At 38.0% G+C, this 14,007-nt stretch overlaps 1 protein-coding gene across 3 annotated transcripts in view; it reads left to right on the top strand.

Annotated features, from left to right (window-relative positions):
* DPYD (dihydropyrimidine dehydrogenase) overlaps positions 1-14,007 on the top strand; it is a 336,858-nt gene that overhangs the window by 203,507 nt on the left and 119,344 nt on the right. For 2 of the 3 annotated variants that reach the window (XM_021525458.1, XM_021525448.1), the window contains one exon: positions 2,878-3,042. In XM_021525458.1, coding sequence (XP_021381133.1) covers positions 2,878-3,042 — 165 coding nt within the window. Of the gene's footprint in view, positions 1-2,877; positions 3,043-5,244; positions 5,505-14,007 lie in introns of those variants that run through there. The other variant, XM_021525466.3, reaches the window with a different exon arrangement.

Genomic DNA, 14,007 nt, shown 5'->3' with positions numbered 1-14,007 from the left:
TTTTGTATGTACATAGACAGATTCCTTGAATCATCACGTAAGTTATAAATTCCATTTTGTTTCCATGAACTGTGAGTCTCTCTGTGCCTGGGGCTGTCATGTGCTAACAAGAGACAGGAAGAGTGCCAGAGTGTCAGTCATTACAGACTCTTTCCATCTAGTTTACTCTTAACTAGGAGGGGCACATGAGGAACAAGAGCTTAAATAAGGGCAGCATATCCCTCCCACAGGGAACCAAGACAAAGCAACCAGGTGGTAGTGCTTGGATTTCAGAGCCAGGAAGGATTTTTGGAAGCAGAAATGGCTTGGGCAGGAAAGATAAAGTGATGCATGGACACACCAGAGAGGTCTTGAGACACAGAGGTGGTGGGGAGGCAGTGGAAGCCCCTTCTTCTTCGTTGGAAGAAACGAATGTCTGTGCTTCTGGGGAATGGGAGGGGAAGGTCCCTGAGCACCAAAGGGGATCTCAAAAAATCTCAAGGAAAATTCAACAGTGAGGAAACGTAGGCAGAGAGATGTATGTGTGTTTACTACTTCATATGGTTCAGTGTCTCTCTTGTGGTCATTAAAGTGAAGAATGGCTGCTTTTGAGACAGTTTGCAAAGTCTGTGTGTTCCCTGATTCAGCTCTGTGGGATCCTGGAGAGAGAAATTGTCACTCAGATGTTGGCTGTAACTGAGCTCTGGGAAAGAGCGTCAAAGCCATGGGGTGTCAGCCACAGTTGCAGGGTCTAAGCCAGGGTCTCCTTTTAGAAAGGAGAAGAGATTGCCTGGAACCCAAGGCAGATAGGAAAACTTCAGCATGTTTTTATGTGGAAGCAGACAGAGGCTTTGAGAGAGCCTCACAAGAGCTATAATCTAGGCTGTAGTATCTCAGTCTTTGAATTCTTACCTGTAGTATAATGAAACTGAGTGAGGGAACACCAAGGCTTGCACATAGTGAGATAACAAGCAGGACCATTGGTGGCTCCAAGCATTATCTGGCAAACACAAGCACACAAGCGAGCCGCAAAATGGAAATCAGACCACGTACATCATCGTAACTTGCACTAAACCCAGGAGTACCAATTCCCACCAGCAGACAGGCTGTTAGCTCAGGCTTAGTGCCACGCCACTGCAGCTACATAGCTGCTGACTGTTTGGAGCACGGGAGAAGCAGCCCCTGGCTGCGTGGCCAGGGTGACTCCCCTGCGCTGGCCTGGCTGTGCCCGAAGGACGCGGTCACGCTGCCGGGCCCCGCTGTGTTTGCTCACGGGGCACGGTGGCCGCTGTGCTCCTACAGCTTGCTGGGATGGAGGCGAAGCACAAGCTCCTCTGAGGCAATTTAAAAGGACTGAAATGCTCAAGGGGATAATGTGGAGCAAACTGATGCAAATGGTTCCTCTGCATAAACTGCAATTTTTGTAATTCGTTTAGGGAGCGAGGGGAGTGCATTTTGCTGCATGGTTTTGGTTTGCATAAATTCAAAAAATGTTCTTATTTTTTTTTTTTTCTGAAAATATATCGTAACTGTTGAGGGGGAGGTGAAGGTTTTGTGATGAAAGAAAATAATATAATAGGAAAACGGGGGATTAATGTGGTCTCCATGTTCCAGACATACTAGTTATGAAAATAGATGAACTGGTTAGATTACCTTGTATGATATGTAAATGGACATATAACTATCTTTCAATATAAAATATTAGTGCATATTTACTGTATAATAATTAATTCAACTTTATAAGCAAATTAAGATTGCCTCAAATTTACATACAATGTGAAGAAAAGTCCCTTTATCCTCTGTTACTGCAGCATTTGGCAGATTCAGGAATAAATAATCTTTTGTGGCAAGGGTATGCCTTATCAAACATATGCAGATCAGTGCTAATTAATGCTAATTAAGGTTTCCTGTCTATCTAGCTGGAAAAACGTCCAAATGTTATGAAATCCAGTTAGTATGCCTATTACCCTAATTGTTTTATACGGGATGGTTCTTAATTAAAATATGTAAATTTACCTTAATTGCTATATACTAATAGAGGTTCATGTTATCTCACTAAAAATGACAAGATGGTGAGGAGGGGTACTTAAACAAATAATTCTGATACGTTTGTAAATAAATGACCTTTACTCAAAATTATTTTTAATTGGAAATTGGCAAAAGGAACATTTTGCCATCTATGTTTCTCTTTAGTTTTAAATAATGTCAGAATTTATGGTTCTTTGTTAATATAGATCTGGTGACATTGCAGCTTAATTAAGACTACTAAACAAGTCAACATTTTGTGTGTTTACTACGTGTTTCAAAATTGTTTGCTAACCTCAAACTGACCTTCAGAAATGTCATACTTTACAATATTAATCTTTATTTTCACATTTTTTTTGTTTGTGTGTTGATTTTTATCTCTTTAATCATATGGTTTTATATGTGAAGTTTGATGGTGAAGTTTGATTTGTGACTTTTGCTGGTGCCTGGCCCATGCCTTTGCAGCAGAGAGGGGCTGGTGAGCTGCACCTCTTTGAGCTTCACCTGTGACTGTAGGACAGGGACTTTGACCACCTTTGGGGGAATAGTTCCCATGTCTGCTGAGACATGACTGAGGCCCTCACAGGTTTCCACATAAGGTCTTGTATTTGGACAATATTTTGTATGGCAGTTCATAGGTATGCAATATTGGCATTTTCATTATAATTATCATGCCATTTCACACACAGAGCAAACATTTGTCTACTCTGATGTAATGAATGTAATTGGAGAATCTGATAATTTAGAGAACTGCCCTATGGTTGTAGCTTTTTTAAAAACACCTGGTACATTTTAGTCTGTATTATATGATATACATCATTAGCATAAACCTCACTTTGCAAAATCCACCTGAAAGTATTTCCTATTTTGCAGGATATTGTAACCAATGTTTCTCCAAGGATTGTGCGTGGAACTACTTCAGGTCCTCTGTATGGCCCAGGCCAAGGCTCTTTTCTAAACATTGAACTGATCAGCGAGAAAACAGCAGCATATTGGTGTAAAAGCATTGCTGAACTGAAGGCTGACTTTCCAAACCACGTAAGTGCCACTTAATCATAAAGATGCAACATATTTACTAGAGATTTCTAGTTTACAGGTCTATGAAACCCACATATTTAGTATCTTTTCAGTAGAATGTAAATTGCTTTATTGAAATACAAATACATTGTTAAAAACCAGAAAAGCCCATCCAAACAATATTTATGACAGAAAATTCTGTGAAATTGCTGTCATGCAGAGGACAGTCATGATTTTTTAATTAGGCTGCTGTTTAATTTCAAGTAGATAATATCAAGGGAAAGAGTTGATTCCAGTGTGATGCCCAGCAGTTCTGTTGTGAATAATTTTGTATTTAAGATCATATGTAATATATAATAAGAATTGTTACCGTGAATTTAATTTGATCATAAAATGAATATGTGTTCTTTTCATTATTAATTCAAATGTGAAAGATGCTTATATTATTTTTATAAACAATTGAGTACTCTAGGTGAAAAAACCCAATACTTAAAGTTAACTTCACTACAAGGATAGAGTTTTGTTAGAGGCTCTTTGGCTGTGGGGAATATCTGTTTCTGCAAGGTAATAATCCCAATGAGGGCAATGACACCAGCTAGCTGACATAAATGGTTTTCAGCTACTTTTCTTGTGAATAAGGACAATGAGGCAGAAAGTAAAATTCTCTGACTAGAACTAGCAGTTGCAAAGCCTGCATATATTCTATCTTGAAGTTATTACCTCCATGCTTCAACTATGAGCAAAATAAGTGAACATTCCTGTATATATTAAGACATGAAGATAAACAAGAGATTTCTTCTTATTCCTGGTGTTCAATGTGCACATCAGCAAGTATGAAAGTGTTTAAACTTTTCATATTGACAGTAGGAGTGCTGCATGTTTAATATCCTACTTCCTTGTGAATGGACTGTGTGTTTCTTTGCTGATATTCTCATCACTTTATTTACTGTGTCTGAGCTTCATTATAATGAAAGCATGAACCCAAAGATAATATCCTATTCCCTAATTTTGATTTTCACATCCTTTGTAAAAGTCCTGGGTATTGCATTCAGGCAGACTGTTGGCCATTTCTGCTGTGGGAATGCTGTCCCACTGCAGTCTTCACCAAAAATCCCTCACAGCACTTTATGCCCGAGATCAAACCATTCTCCTCTATGAGGAAAAGCACTAGCAGTATTTCAAAAGGAAGATTTGAATTTTCTGAGACCTAGCGTTGTGTGTGGGATGAAGAAGTCCCACTCTTCCAGAGTTCCTGGGGTGAACATCTTCTGATCATCCCTCATTATATGCGAGTTATTACTTTGAGAATGTGAATTCAGTTTCTGCACATTGGCTATGGCTGCTACTGTGGCATCTTTGAGGTTGGTAATGCCTGTGTGGGCACAGGGGAAGCAGCACCCAGCAGTAGACCTTGGCATTGCTTACAGGGATTTTTAAAACATGACTGTGAACTCATCTAAGAACTGTCATATAATTATAATGGTAAATTTGTTGCTAACTGAAAACAGAATTTTGTTCAGAGGAGAAGTCTCTTGGTGCTTATTTTGAGATATTCCGTATAATTACAGTTCACAAAATTTTCTTCACCCAATTGCTGTTCACTCCTCTATAAAGGGTTTTTCAACATTGTGTGTTTTATTAAAACCAAAACCAATTTCTGAGAACTGTTTACGTGAACTTAATTAATGAGCAAAGAGTTATATTTTCTGCTCAAATGAAGGCCAAACACATGAGGACACAAGTGATTACAGTAAAAACAAAACTTACCTTACTAAGGCGAATTTTAAAAGCAAATCAAGATATACACATAATTACTTTTGCTGTGAAATGCAAGTAAGTTAGATTAAGATTTATGTTACAGATGGAAAAGATATGAGCAAAATAGCCACCTCACTAGAAAATGATCCCACAACAGCATTATATCTCATGCCATTGGGAAGAAGCAAACCATAAAGGGCAGCTAAATTCCCCCAACAGAAGCTGGGATGTAAACTGAATTTTGCGATGTGTTGTGCAGAAGAGGACCACCAGTCACAGCTTTGTGGGTGATGCCACTTAACTGTGGCTGATGCCTTTGTAAATCTGGAACTAGCATCTCCCTTGTGCTGTCTTCAACCCCTGTAGTGGGTGGCCTCATTCTTTGTCTCTTCTGTCTTCTGATTCTTGCTTGTAGCTTGCAAATATCTCTGACTGGCAGTCTTTCCCTTTCTGCTCTTCTGTTAGCTCCTCCCTTTGACCCCAAACCCTAATTGAGGGAGAAGCTGCCACCACCAGCAACTTGCTTCAGTGCCACCAGCAGTGAATAAAATATTGTAAGGGTCCAAGCAGAGGTGTCTGGATTTTGTATGCTACCTGGTAAAGTATTATCAAAAGCTGCTTACTGGGGTCAACCTACCACAGGTGGGAAATGCATGAATGTCAGTTCACAACTGGGCCAGAACTGGGACATGCAGTGGTTAAAGTGCTTTAATTATTGGGGTGAAAGAACTAACACTAATGTCACAACAAGTCCCACTTTCGTATTTTATTCACCAAGGGAATACCTGGTTATATGTTGTATTGGTGTACTGTTCAGCCAAAATGTGGCTGAAAAAATGACAGAGTATGGTACATTCAAGAAATTAGTAGGAAATATAAATTCAGCCAAGTACAACTCACCTAATGATATGAACCAGAATTAAAATGATGCAGAAAAAAAAATTGCTTTTATGTTAGCAAATGTCTGTAAAATTTAATAACTGGGAAATGGCTGAGAAAGTTGGAAAAAAGTTATAAAGCCTGAGAGGAGAACTTACTGCTTAAATTTTATATTCACATACTTGACAATAGCTACAATTTGGCCATTATCTATGCTGGGAACTGAGAATACTGGTCGTGGCAGTATGTCTTGGTGACCTGGTAAAGCAAGGAGCTGTAATCTCTTTAGCATTTGCAGTGAGGAGAACAAGCTTGAAAAGAGCAAGGTTTGAAAATAGTAAAATACTCCTCTGCAGAAAAATGTATACCAGGGTTACACTAAGAAGGTGATGAATGCAATTGCTAAATAGTCTTTCTACACCTTTTTATAATTGATGCCCTATAGATGATAATAAGATAAGCAAATCAATTAAAAACCTCAATATGCAAATTAGTTTGGGTCTGGGTACATGCAGGAGGTCACAGAAGTACAAATAAGGGCTTTGACAGGACAGTCCATTAAATAGATTGCAGGTCATTCCCTACCAGAATAAAAGAAGTCCATCACAAACAAGCAAATGTCTGAGAAATTTGTACCACAAGAAAGAACTGATCTTGAAAGAAGATGCCAAATTTAATATTTTTTAATATTGCTACGTTAGTATTCTCAAGTCTTAAAAGTAAGTTTTTGGCCTTCTAGCTCAACACAAATAAGTTTGATCTCCTGCATGACTCTGGAGAATGTGCATAGGATACCAGATTGTCAGCTGTGACTCTGAATCTGTGATTCAGATATCAGTGTCATGATGCGTTGAATTGAGAAACCTCTTCTGCTAGAAACAGTAAGTACTCATGGACCTCCCAACTAAGCTGAAAACTCTTGTCTTAATGTTTGTTCTGCTGCTTGTGGAATGTTGCTGACAGTCTTTCTGACAGTTACTCAGCAGAGAGCAGCTCGTCAGGGCTGAAGCTGTTAAAGATGTATTTTCGTTCAACGTTTTGTTCAGAATGTCCCAGGAACACCTGTTGGGAGTAGCCCTGCTAGAGAGTGTGTGAGAACAGATCACTGGATCCCAGGCTGGTAACTGTCTTCTTTGTAGCATTGTGGGGGTTTTGGTGGTTTTGGACATTTTGGATTTGTTTGGGGTTTTTTTAATCTCCTGAAATGGTGCAATTAGTTTTATATTATTTTTATATAGAATTTATATATATTTATATAGAATTTTTTTCTACCATAGAAGTATGAAATAAGGCTGCTGGTTTTGTTTGGATTTGGTCTTTGTGGGTTCTTGGTTTGATTTTTTTTTTTTTAATTTAGATAACAAACCCAGATTTTGTTTAATTCTACCCTGTGAGGGTGGGAGAAGATAAAGGGCTACAGAGGAAGAAAAATACAATCTTAACGGGCATATATGAGTGCATTGCTACTAGAAATAAATTTTGTTGCAGAAACATGCAATGTTCAAAGAGATGAAGTTATAAGGTGAATAGAAATAGACTTGCAGCATTATTTGAATATTTTGCATAGGGAGGTTAAATTGATTTGTTAGTGTGATCCCTGAAATCTCCTACCTATCAATCTTGTGTTGGACCAGCTCAGACTTTAAAAATAGGTTTCGTCTACAGACTGGGAACATTAATCTATTTATTTAAAACTTTTTCCTCACTAAGTCTGCACTAGACCCTGTAATCTGGTTACTGAGAGGGATTGACCAGAATATCTAAAAGTGCTGTAGATCTCCTTCGAGTCATAAAATTAAGGGACGTTAGGTGGAAAAACTTTTTAAGATACACAGGACTCATAGGCTCACTGTGAGATCAAAGTTGGATTTCTCACTAGAGGTATTAGTAATAATTTATTTTTGCAGGTATTATTATAGCTTTTGCTTTTAATGGGTATTTGGAGGCCTGTGAGATGTTGTACATAGTATTTGCATTTTGAGACACCAGTCACAGACTTGCTTCAGGTTATAAAAAGCAATAGTTTGCTCTTCCTAGGCCTAGTATAGATAGCTTTACCTTTCCATCACCGAGAAATGATACTTTGTACTCCAAATACCTACTAAGTTGTATCTCTTATGCATAAATCTCACGCATCTTGACAAGCTCAATATCTAAAATCTTGGAATAAAACATTTCTAAACAATCAGGTAGGGCCATGCCCATGTGGACCTCACTTGGTACCAACATCAACCCATCATCTCAATGAGGAGGGTATGTGCTGTGCATTCTCAGGCTTATCAGAGGATTTTGCTGAAGGTCCAGATGCTTGTCCATGTGAACTGAAAAGGACACAGCACAAGGGGACAGAACCATAAGCTGGGCTGCCTAGAAGCCTGCACACTCCCAGAAGTGCAGAACAGCTACCTGGGTTGTTTGATCTGAATTTTGGGCCCACAAATCACATTAAAAAAGCTCCAGAAGTTGTTATTGCTGCAGCTTAAACTTCCCAAAGCCAGCCATCATGGATGCTTGGTAGGAGGTGAAAAAACCCACACAGCAGTTGTTAAATTCACCATATGGAAAAGATCCCTTTCACTACAGAAAACTGGCAGTAGGCCCATTCCCTTAACATCAGAGGAAATCCTAGCTGAAAAGGGAAGGTGAGGTTGGAATAAGGCACTCACATTCATTGCCTTGTCCAGGAACTAAATGACTTGGCCCTGGAGAGTGTGGAGCGCAAGAATGGCCGTAACTCCTCCATTTCCAGTGACTACTGTGATGGGTAGAAAGGAGAAGATCTCAGAGCACATGAGACTTTTTCTTCTGTCATTCACCACAAGAAAAAGGGAGGATGAAAAACAGTAAAGAAAAATGCTTCCTAAAAAAGAGAAAGGCTGCCCCAAAAGAGCAGCAGACACATTGACAACATACCTCTGCATGCTCAGGGAAGCTTTCACTTTTCCCCCATCCTGAGGGTGTCCCCATTGCTCCTGATACTGGTTCAGCTCCTTGTGAGTCAGCAGGATGCATTTTTCCCATGTTCAGTCTAAGGAGGAATTCAGCAAGAAGTCTGATTTACACAGTGAACAAAACCAGAGGCTAGTAACAGAAATGTTGATGTGTTGTGTCTTCGAGATCACTTTTGCTTATAAGGAAGGAAGTTTTTTTGGAAAGGTTCTTCCACAACACATAAAATCTGCTTAAGCCTCACATGACCTGAATCTTAATAGAGATGGGTCCGAGCTAAAAAATAGTTTGTAAATTTTCATTCCTTGAGGCTTAGGTGTTAGTAAAAAAAAAAAAAAAAAAAAAAGATAAAATACAGGAAAATCTATCATCTCCCAGCATGTTTTGATAGTCATGTTTGCTATAGCAGATCTGCTTCAGCCTTGAGAAGTAGCAGAGAAGTGGTGTCAAGTCAATGTAGAATCTCTTTTCTGGGAGAGATCTGGGGAACTACAGGCTTAACATCTTTTATCCTTGTATGCAAATTGGTAAAAGCTGTTCTAAAAAATAGAACTAGTAGAAAGAAAACAAACAAAATAGTGAAGAACTCCCTTTGTAGTATGTTATGCCTTAAAAAAATTCTTTGAGGATATCAAGAGAAATTCAGATGATAAAAGTGAGCTCAGATTTCCGTTTGATAGGGTCCTTCACTGAGGAATTTGAAAGAAATTAAGTTATCATAAGATTAGAGGAAGAAACCTACATTAATAAATAACCAGTTAAATATGGGAAATGATGTTATGGAATAAATAGTCAATTTTCACAATGGATAGAGAGCTGCAGGAAAATTCTTTAGGGATCTGTATGGTGTTCTGTGCTATTTAAAATGTTTATTAACAATCTTGAAATTAGAGAAAAATTTAAGAATGTAAACTTTGCTGATGGTATGTAGGGATATAAAGATGAGAGCTGATATAAAGTTTTTTGTAGAATCTTGCATTACTGATTGACTTGCCAATGAACTGCCAGGGAAAAAAAAATGAGAGTAGTATGCAGATGAGAAAAACCAAAGATAAATTTATATGTACAGTTAGTGATTTTAAGCTAAGAGAGCACTATGAAAATCTCAGTTTAATGCTGAATAACATTGAAATAAAGCTTTTCAAACACAGAATTTCTAGAAAAGGAAGAAAGCAAATCAAAAGCCATCACTACGTCAGCATGCTGATTCTTTTTTTTTTCCCTTCACATTTTGAATACACTTTGTGGTTCACATCTTGCTGGATTGGAACCAGAAGGGTGATAGGTGGAAATGAGTGATAGGAGATTCTTCACCACATGGCTCGGCAGCTGTGGAGCTCATTCTCATGGGGCATTGCCAGTCCCAGAGTACACACAGGCTGAGAAAAACCTACTGGAAAAACTATCTGAAAGCTTCACCTCTGACTCAGGGAATTCTGAAAATCTGGGCAAGTTTTTTGGGAAATACTATTGTGAGCTTGCCCTAGGGAGCTGCTGCTGGTGCATGTGGGAGAGGGGGCTCTGAGCTGTGTAACCCATTCCTGGGGATTTACCCTGTCAGTGCACAAAGAGGAGCTCTTAGGTTTGCACCCAGGATCAGAAGCCCTCTCTGCCTCCCAGTCCTGTCTCAACCTTTGGACCATTGTTCCTGTATTACATTTTGACAACCTGATTAGCATGTAACTACATTACTTGAACTGAAGCTGAGATAGAGATATATTTTGTGCTAGTCTGAAATGATGTGCTAAGGGGTTTGTAATTCAAGTGCTACTTTCAATCTACTAAGATTTTCTGCATTTCCAAAGGATCACCTCAGACAATCCTACATACAGTAATATAAGAAAATCTGCTAAAAGTTTACCCAGAGACAGTATTTGATCATGCATGTTCAAATGACCATGTAGTACATGCCATAATGTTTGATGCCAACTGCACAATATTCACACAATGTTGTTTGTTTTTTTTTTTAATTCTAAATTTTTTCAAAAATATGATTATTAATCTGACAAAGAAGTGGAAAGAAACACATACTCTGGCCATCAATTTGGGGGAATTTTATTTTAGGAAAGCACATATCTGTTGCTGGAAACTGGAATTTGTAACTGGAAATAGAACCACATGGTAAATTCAGTGAGATTTTTACAATCAATTTATGATTCAGATGTACATGTTTGTGGTGAAAAATTAGGACTTTGAGGAAAAATGTGAGAAGGTCTTTTATGTTTTGCACTTGGAAACTACTGCTTTGTTGAGAACTAGTTTAGTGCAGAACTGTACTTTCTTCCTGGACATGTTATAAAGCCATGCCTTATTTTGTTTTACTATCACTACTAAGGTTTGAAAAACAGTGAGTAGTTCAGTAAAGTAGAAGACTATTTGTACATATGCTAAGAATATACTTTTGATTTTAAAAGTGACTTATTGATCCCTGGGAAAAAAAAAATCACAGTTCTGTGTGGACTGAGCACATCTTTAAAATTTTAGCCTTGGGGTAAGAAGTAGGAGAAAATTAAAGCAGTTTCTGAAATACTTCACCAGCTATCTCCTAGAAAATGACCCAATCTGCTTGATTATTGGAAAAGACAAATTCCTTAATGGCTAGCATCAGCTGAAGCTGCTTCAGGATGTGCTTTGGCAGTTGCTGCTAAAAATTCCTTTCTGCAGGGATATGTGAGCGGTCATTAAGTAGGAGTATTGACAAAGGAAATGCCCTAAACATAAAGACAGTATGATTAAAAAGATATTTCTGGAATGTAATTCTGCTGACAGTGACATGAAGAGTTGCATATTTCTGTTCATCTTATTAAAGTGTGAACATGCAGACTATTATTTAGAGGGAGAAGACAATCTTTTTAAAATCCAAACTGTTTTATCAGTTTGGTGAGTTACTCTGTGTACAATGGAGTGCTTCAAAATGATCTGTGTGATCTGGTTGGGTATCAGGAGTGCAGATTGTAGAAATGTCCTCCATAAACTGCAACAAAGGAAATAGCATCATGTTTTAAACCCCCTGTATGCTCAGATATCCATTTCACCCCTGTGCTTAAAATAGCAGTAACAACCTTGGTGCAGGGCATTTTCTGGAGATTAATAACTGGCCAGGGTTAATGGCCCTCAGCAGTGCCTCAGGCCATCAACTCCTCCCAGCCAGTCATTACTCCCTGGGAAATGCCCTTTTCTGGGTAGTTATTGTTTTAATATTAAGATGTAGATGCCATTGGATGGAGATTAAATGACCTTGTGGCAATCTTGCAAAATAAATGTTAAAATAAAGGCAAAATTCTACAATTTTTAAGTCAACAACCAATCAAAATTAAAATCTAAAGTTTGTAAAAATGACAGAATTCTGCCAGTCTGATTATCTGTGCAAAATATATATCCCCTAAATACGTCTTCGTAATTTCCAGCTCATGTTTGTCATAGGCAATTGGCTAAATTATAGAATTTGATCTTTTAAAATGCACAGTACCTTTGACATTCATTTTACTGTCTGTGATATGATTTTAGTCTTTTATGAAGCACTGAGTGTATGTGATTTAGATAATTCTGCTTTTTCACCTTTTATATTACAATATTTGTATTATGATAATGATAGGAAAGCAAATGTATACCTGATCAAAGTTGTATGTGTATGCTGTTCCTGTAGTCCATATTCTGTATATTCTGCGATGTGGTGTACATTTTAGACATTCTGCTAGAGCTCTAATGAAGAAAAATATGAAAGCTAGGTCTATATTTAAAAGGCTTGCTCACATACTTATGTAGGCTAGGAATACTAAAAATAAAATGGCATCTAACTGCTGTCCTGGCAGAACCTAGTGTAGATGCAGTTCTACCAGCAAACTGTTTATTTTTGTTCAGAAGCAAGTGCGGCGTTTGCTGCTCTGAACTGTGCGGGTAGCAGGAGAGCTGGCTCTCTGCAGACACGTTCTAGCTCACACAGGAACAGCACAGGCACATGCTGGAATCTATCACAATTACAGCCAGCTCTTCAGTGTGATTGACAGCAGCTGGACTATATCCCAGCCTCCTGTGCTTTCTGGGGAGGGGGGCTAGGGAAAGATCTCAAATTCTGAGTGAAATGTGGGAATAAAGTGTTCCAAGATGTTTTTTCTTTTCTTTATCTACCAAAAGGAACATGTAGATTAGCAGAATTCTTAGTGGGCTCTGAACTGATCTTATCCTATGCCCTCAATACCGCTGGTAGCTTCTAAACTTTTTATGCACATTGTGTTTAAGAACTATGACCATAAACTTTTACATAGTCTTCCTTACTAAACTTCTCATACCTTTCACAATTCCATATTCTAGATCTCAGCTTACCATGTTTTATATTTTAATTATTCTGTTTGTTTATTTTGGGGTTTTTGTTTAGTTTTTGTTTTGATTTTTTTGTGGGTTTGTTTTCTGTTTTTTTTTTTTTTTTTTGGTTTCTGTTTGTTTTTGGTTTTTTTGGGTTTTTTTTGTTCTAATGAACTGTGCTTGAAAGAGCAACTACTAAACATGCAAAATGAGGTGGCCAGCAGGATCCAAAAAGCAATCTTGTTCTCTTCATACAGTCTTAGTCTAATGCACGGTTGTGTGAACACAGACATGCCAACCAATTACCAAGGGATAGCAAATTGCAGTGTGTCAGTGTGGTAACTACCCCTATTGGGAACTTGCAGCAAATACAGCCTGATTCAACACATTTCTTCAATTTTAGACATAGCAAACCAGCCTTACCTCCTATTTTATGGGGTTTGAAAGAGCACTAGAGCAGCCACCAGCTGCAGGTGTGCTCATGAGCAGGTAACTCATAAATCAGCAGTAACCTCATTGTGTGTTGAAATCTTGTGTGCAGAGCTAGTGGAGATGGTCTTTTGAGTGTTGAAGGAAGTGTGTGACAGTAAGTACTTATTTACTGAACACTTAAACCCAAATAAATATTTTAAAGGCTTATTTAAAGGAGACTTAAGTGCATCCTTTGTTGTGAGCCACATAGATTAAATGTAAACTAAGAAACCAACAGAGTGCTTTTCTCTCCTGTTTCCTGCCACTACACTTCCCAGTCACACAAATCTCAGGAAGAATGTTTTTTCACTGGTTATTTTTACATCTTTCTCACATTTTTAAGTGCAGGATTCCTAATGTATTTCAAATTCAATTTTCTTTTACTTCTTTTTATGTTTAATGTTTTTTTATAAAATTGTAGTTACATTGATTTTCTGTCTATACGTAATAGCTAATTTAAGTCTTATGTTTGGAAAAAATATATAGAAGCTCTATTCTTAATTTTCAGGGCAGCATTTATAAAAATCTGCTTCACTTTTCTTGCAGTGTAATATGGTATGATAGACTTATTCTTAGCTAAACCATTCTTGGCTACCTAGCCATTTATGCTCTCTCTCTATAACTGTA

This window comes from Lonchura striata, chromosome 9 (assembly GCF_046129695.1).
Source record: "Lonchura striata isolate bLonStr1 chromosome 9, bLonStr1.mat, whole genome shotgun sequence".
Classification (NCBI taxonomy): Eukaryota; Metazoa; Chordata; class Aves; order Passeriformes; family Estrildidae; genus Lonchura; species Lonchura striata.
This window is presented reverse-complemented; position numbering and strand designations above follow the sequence as displayed.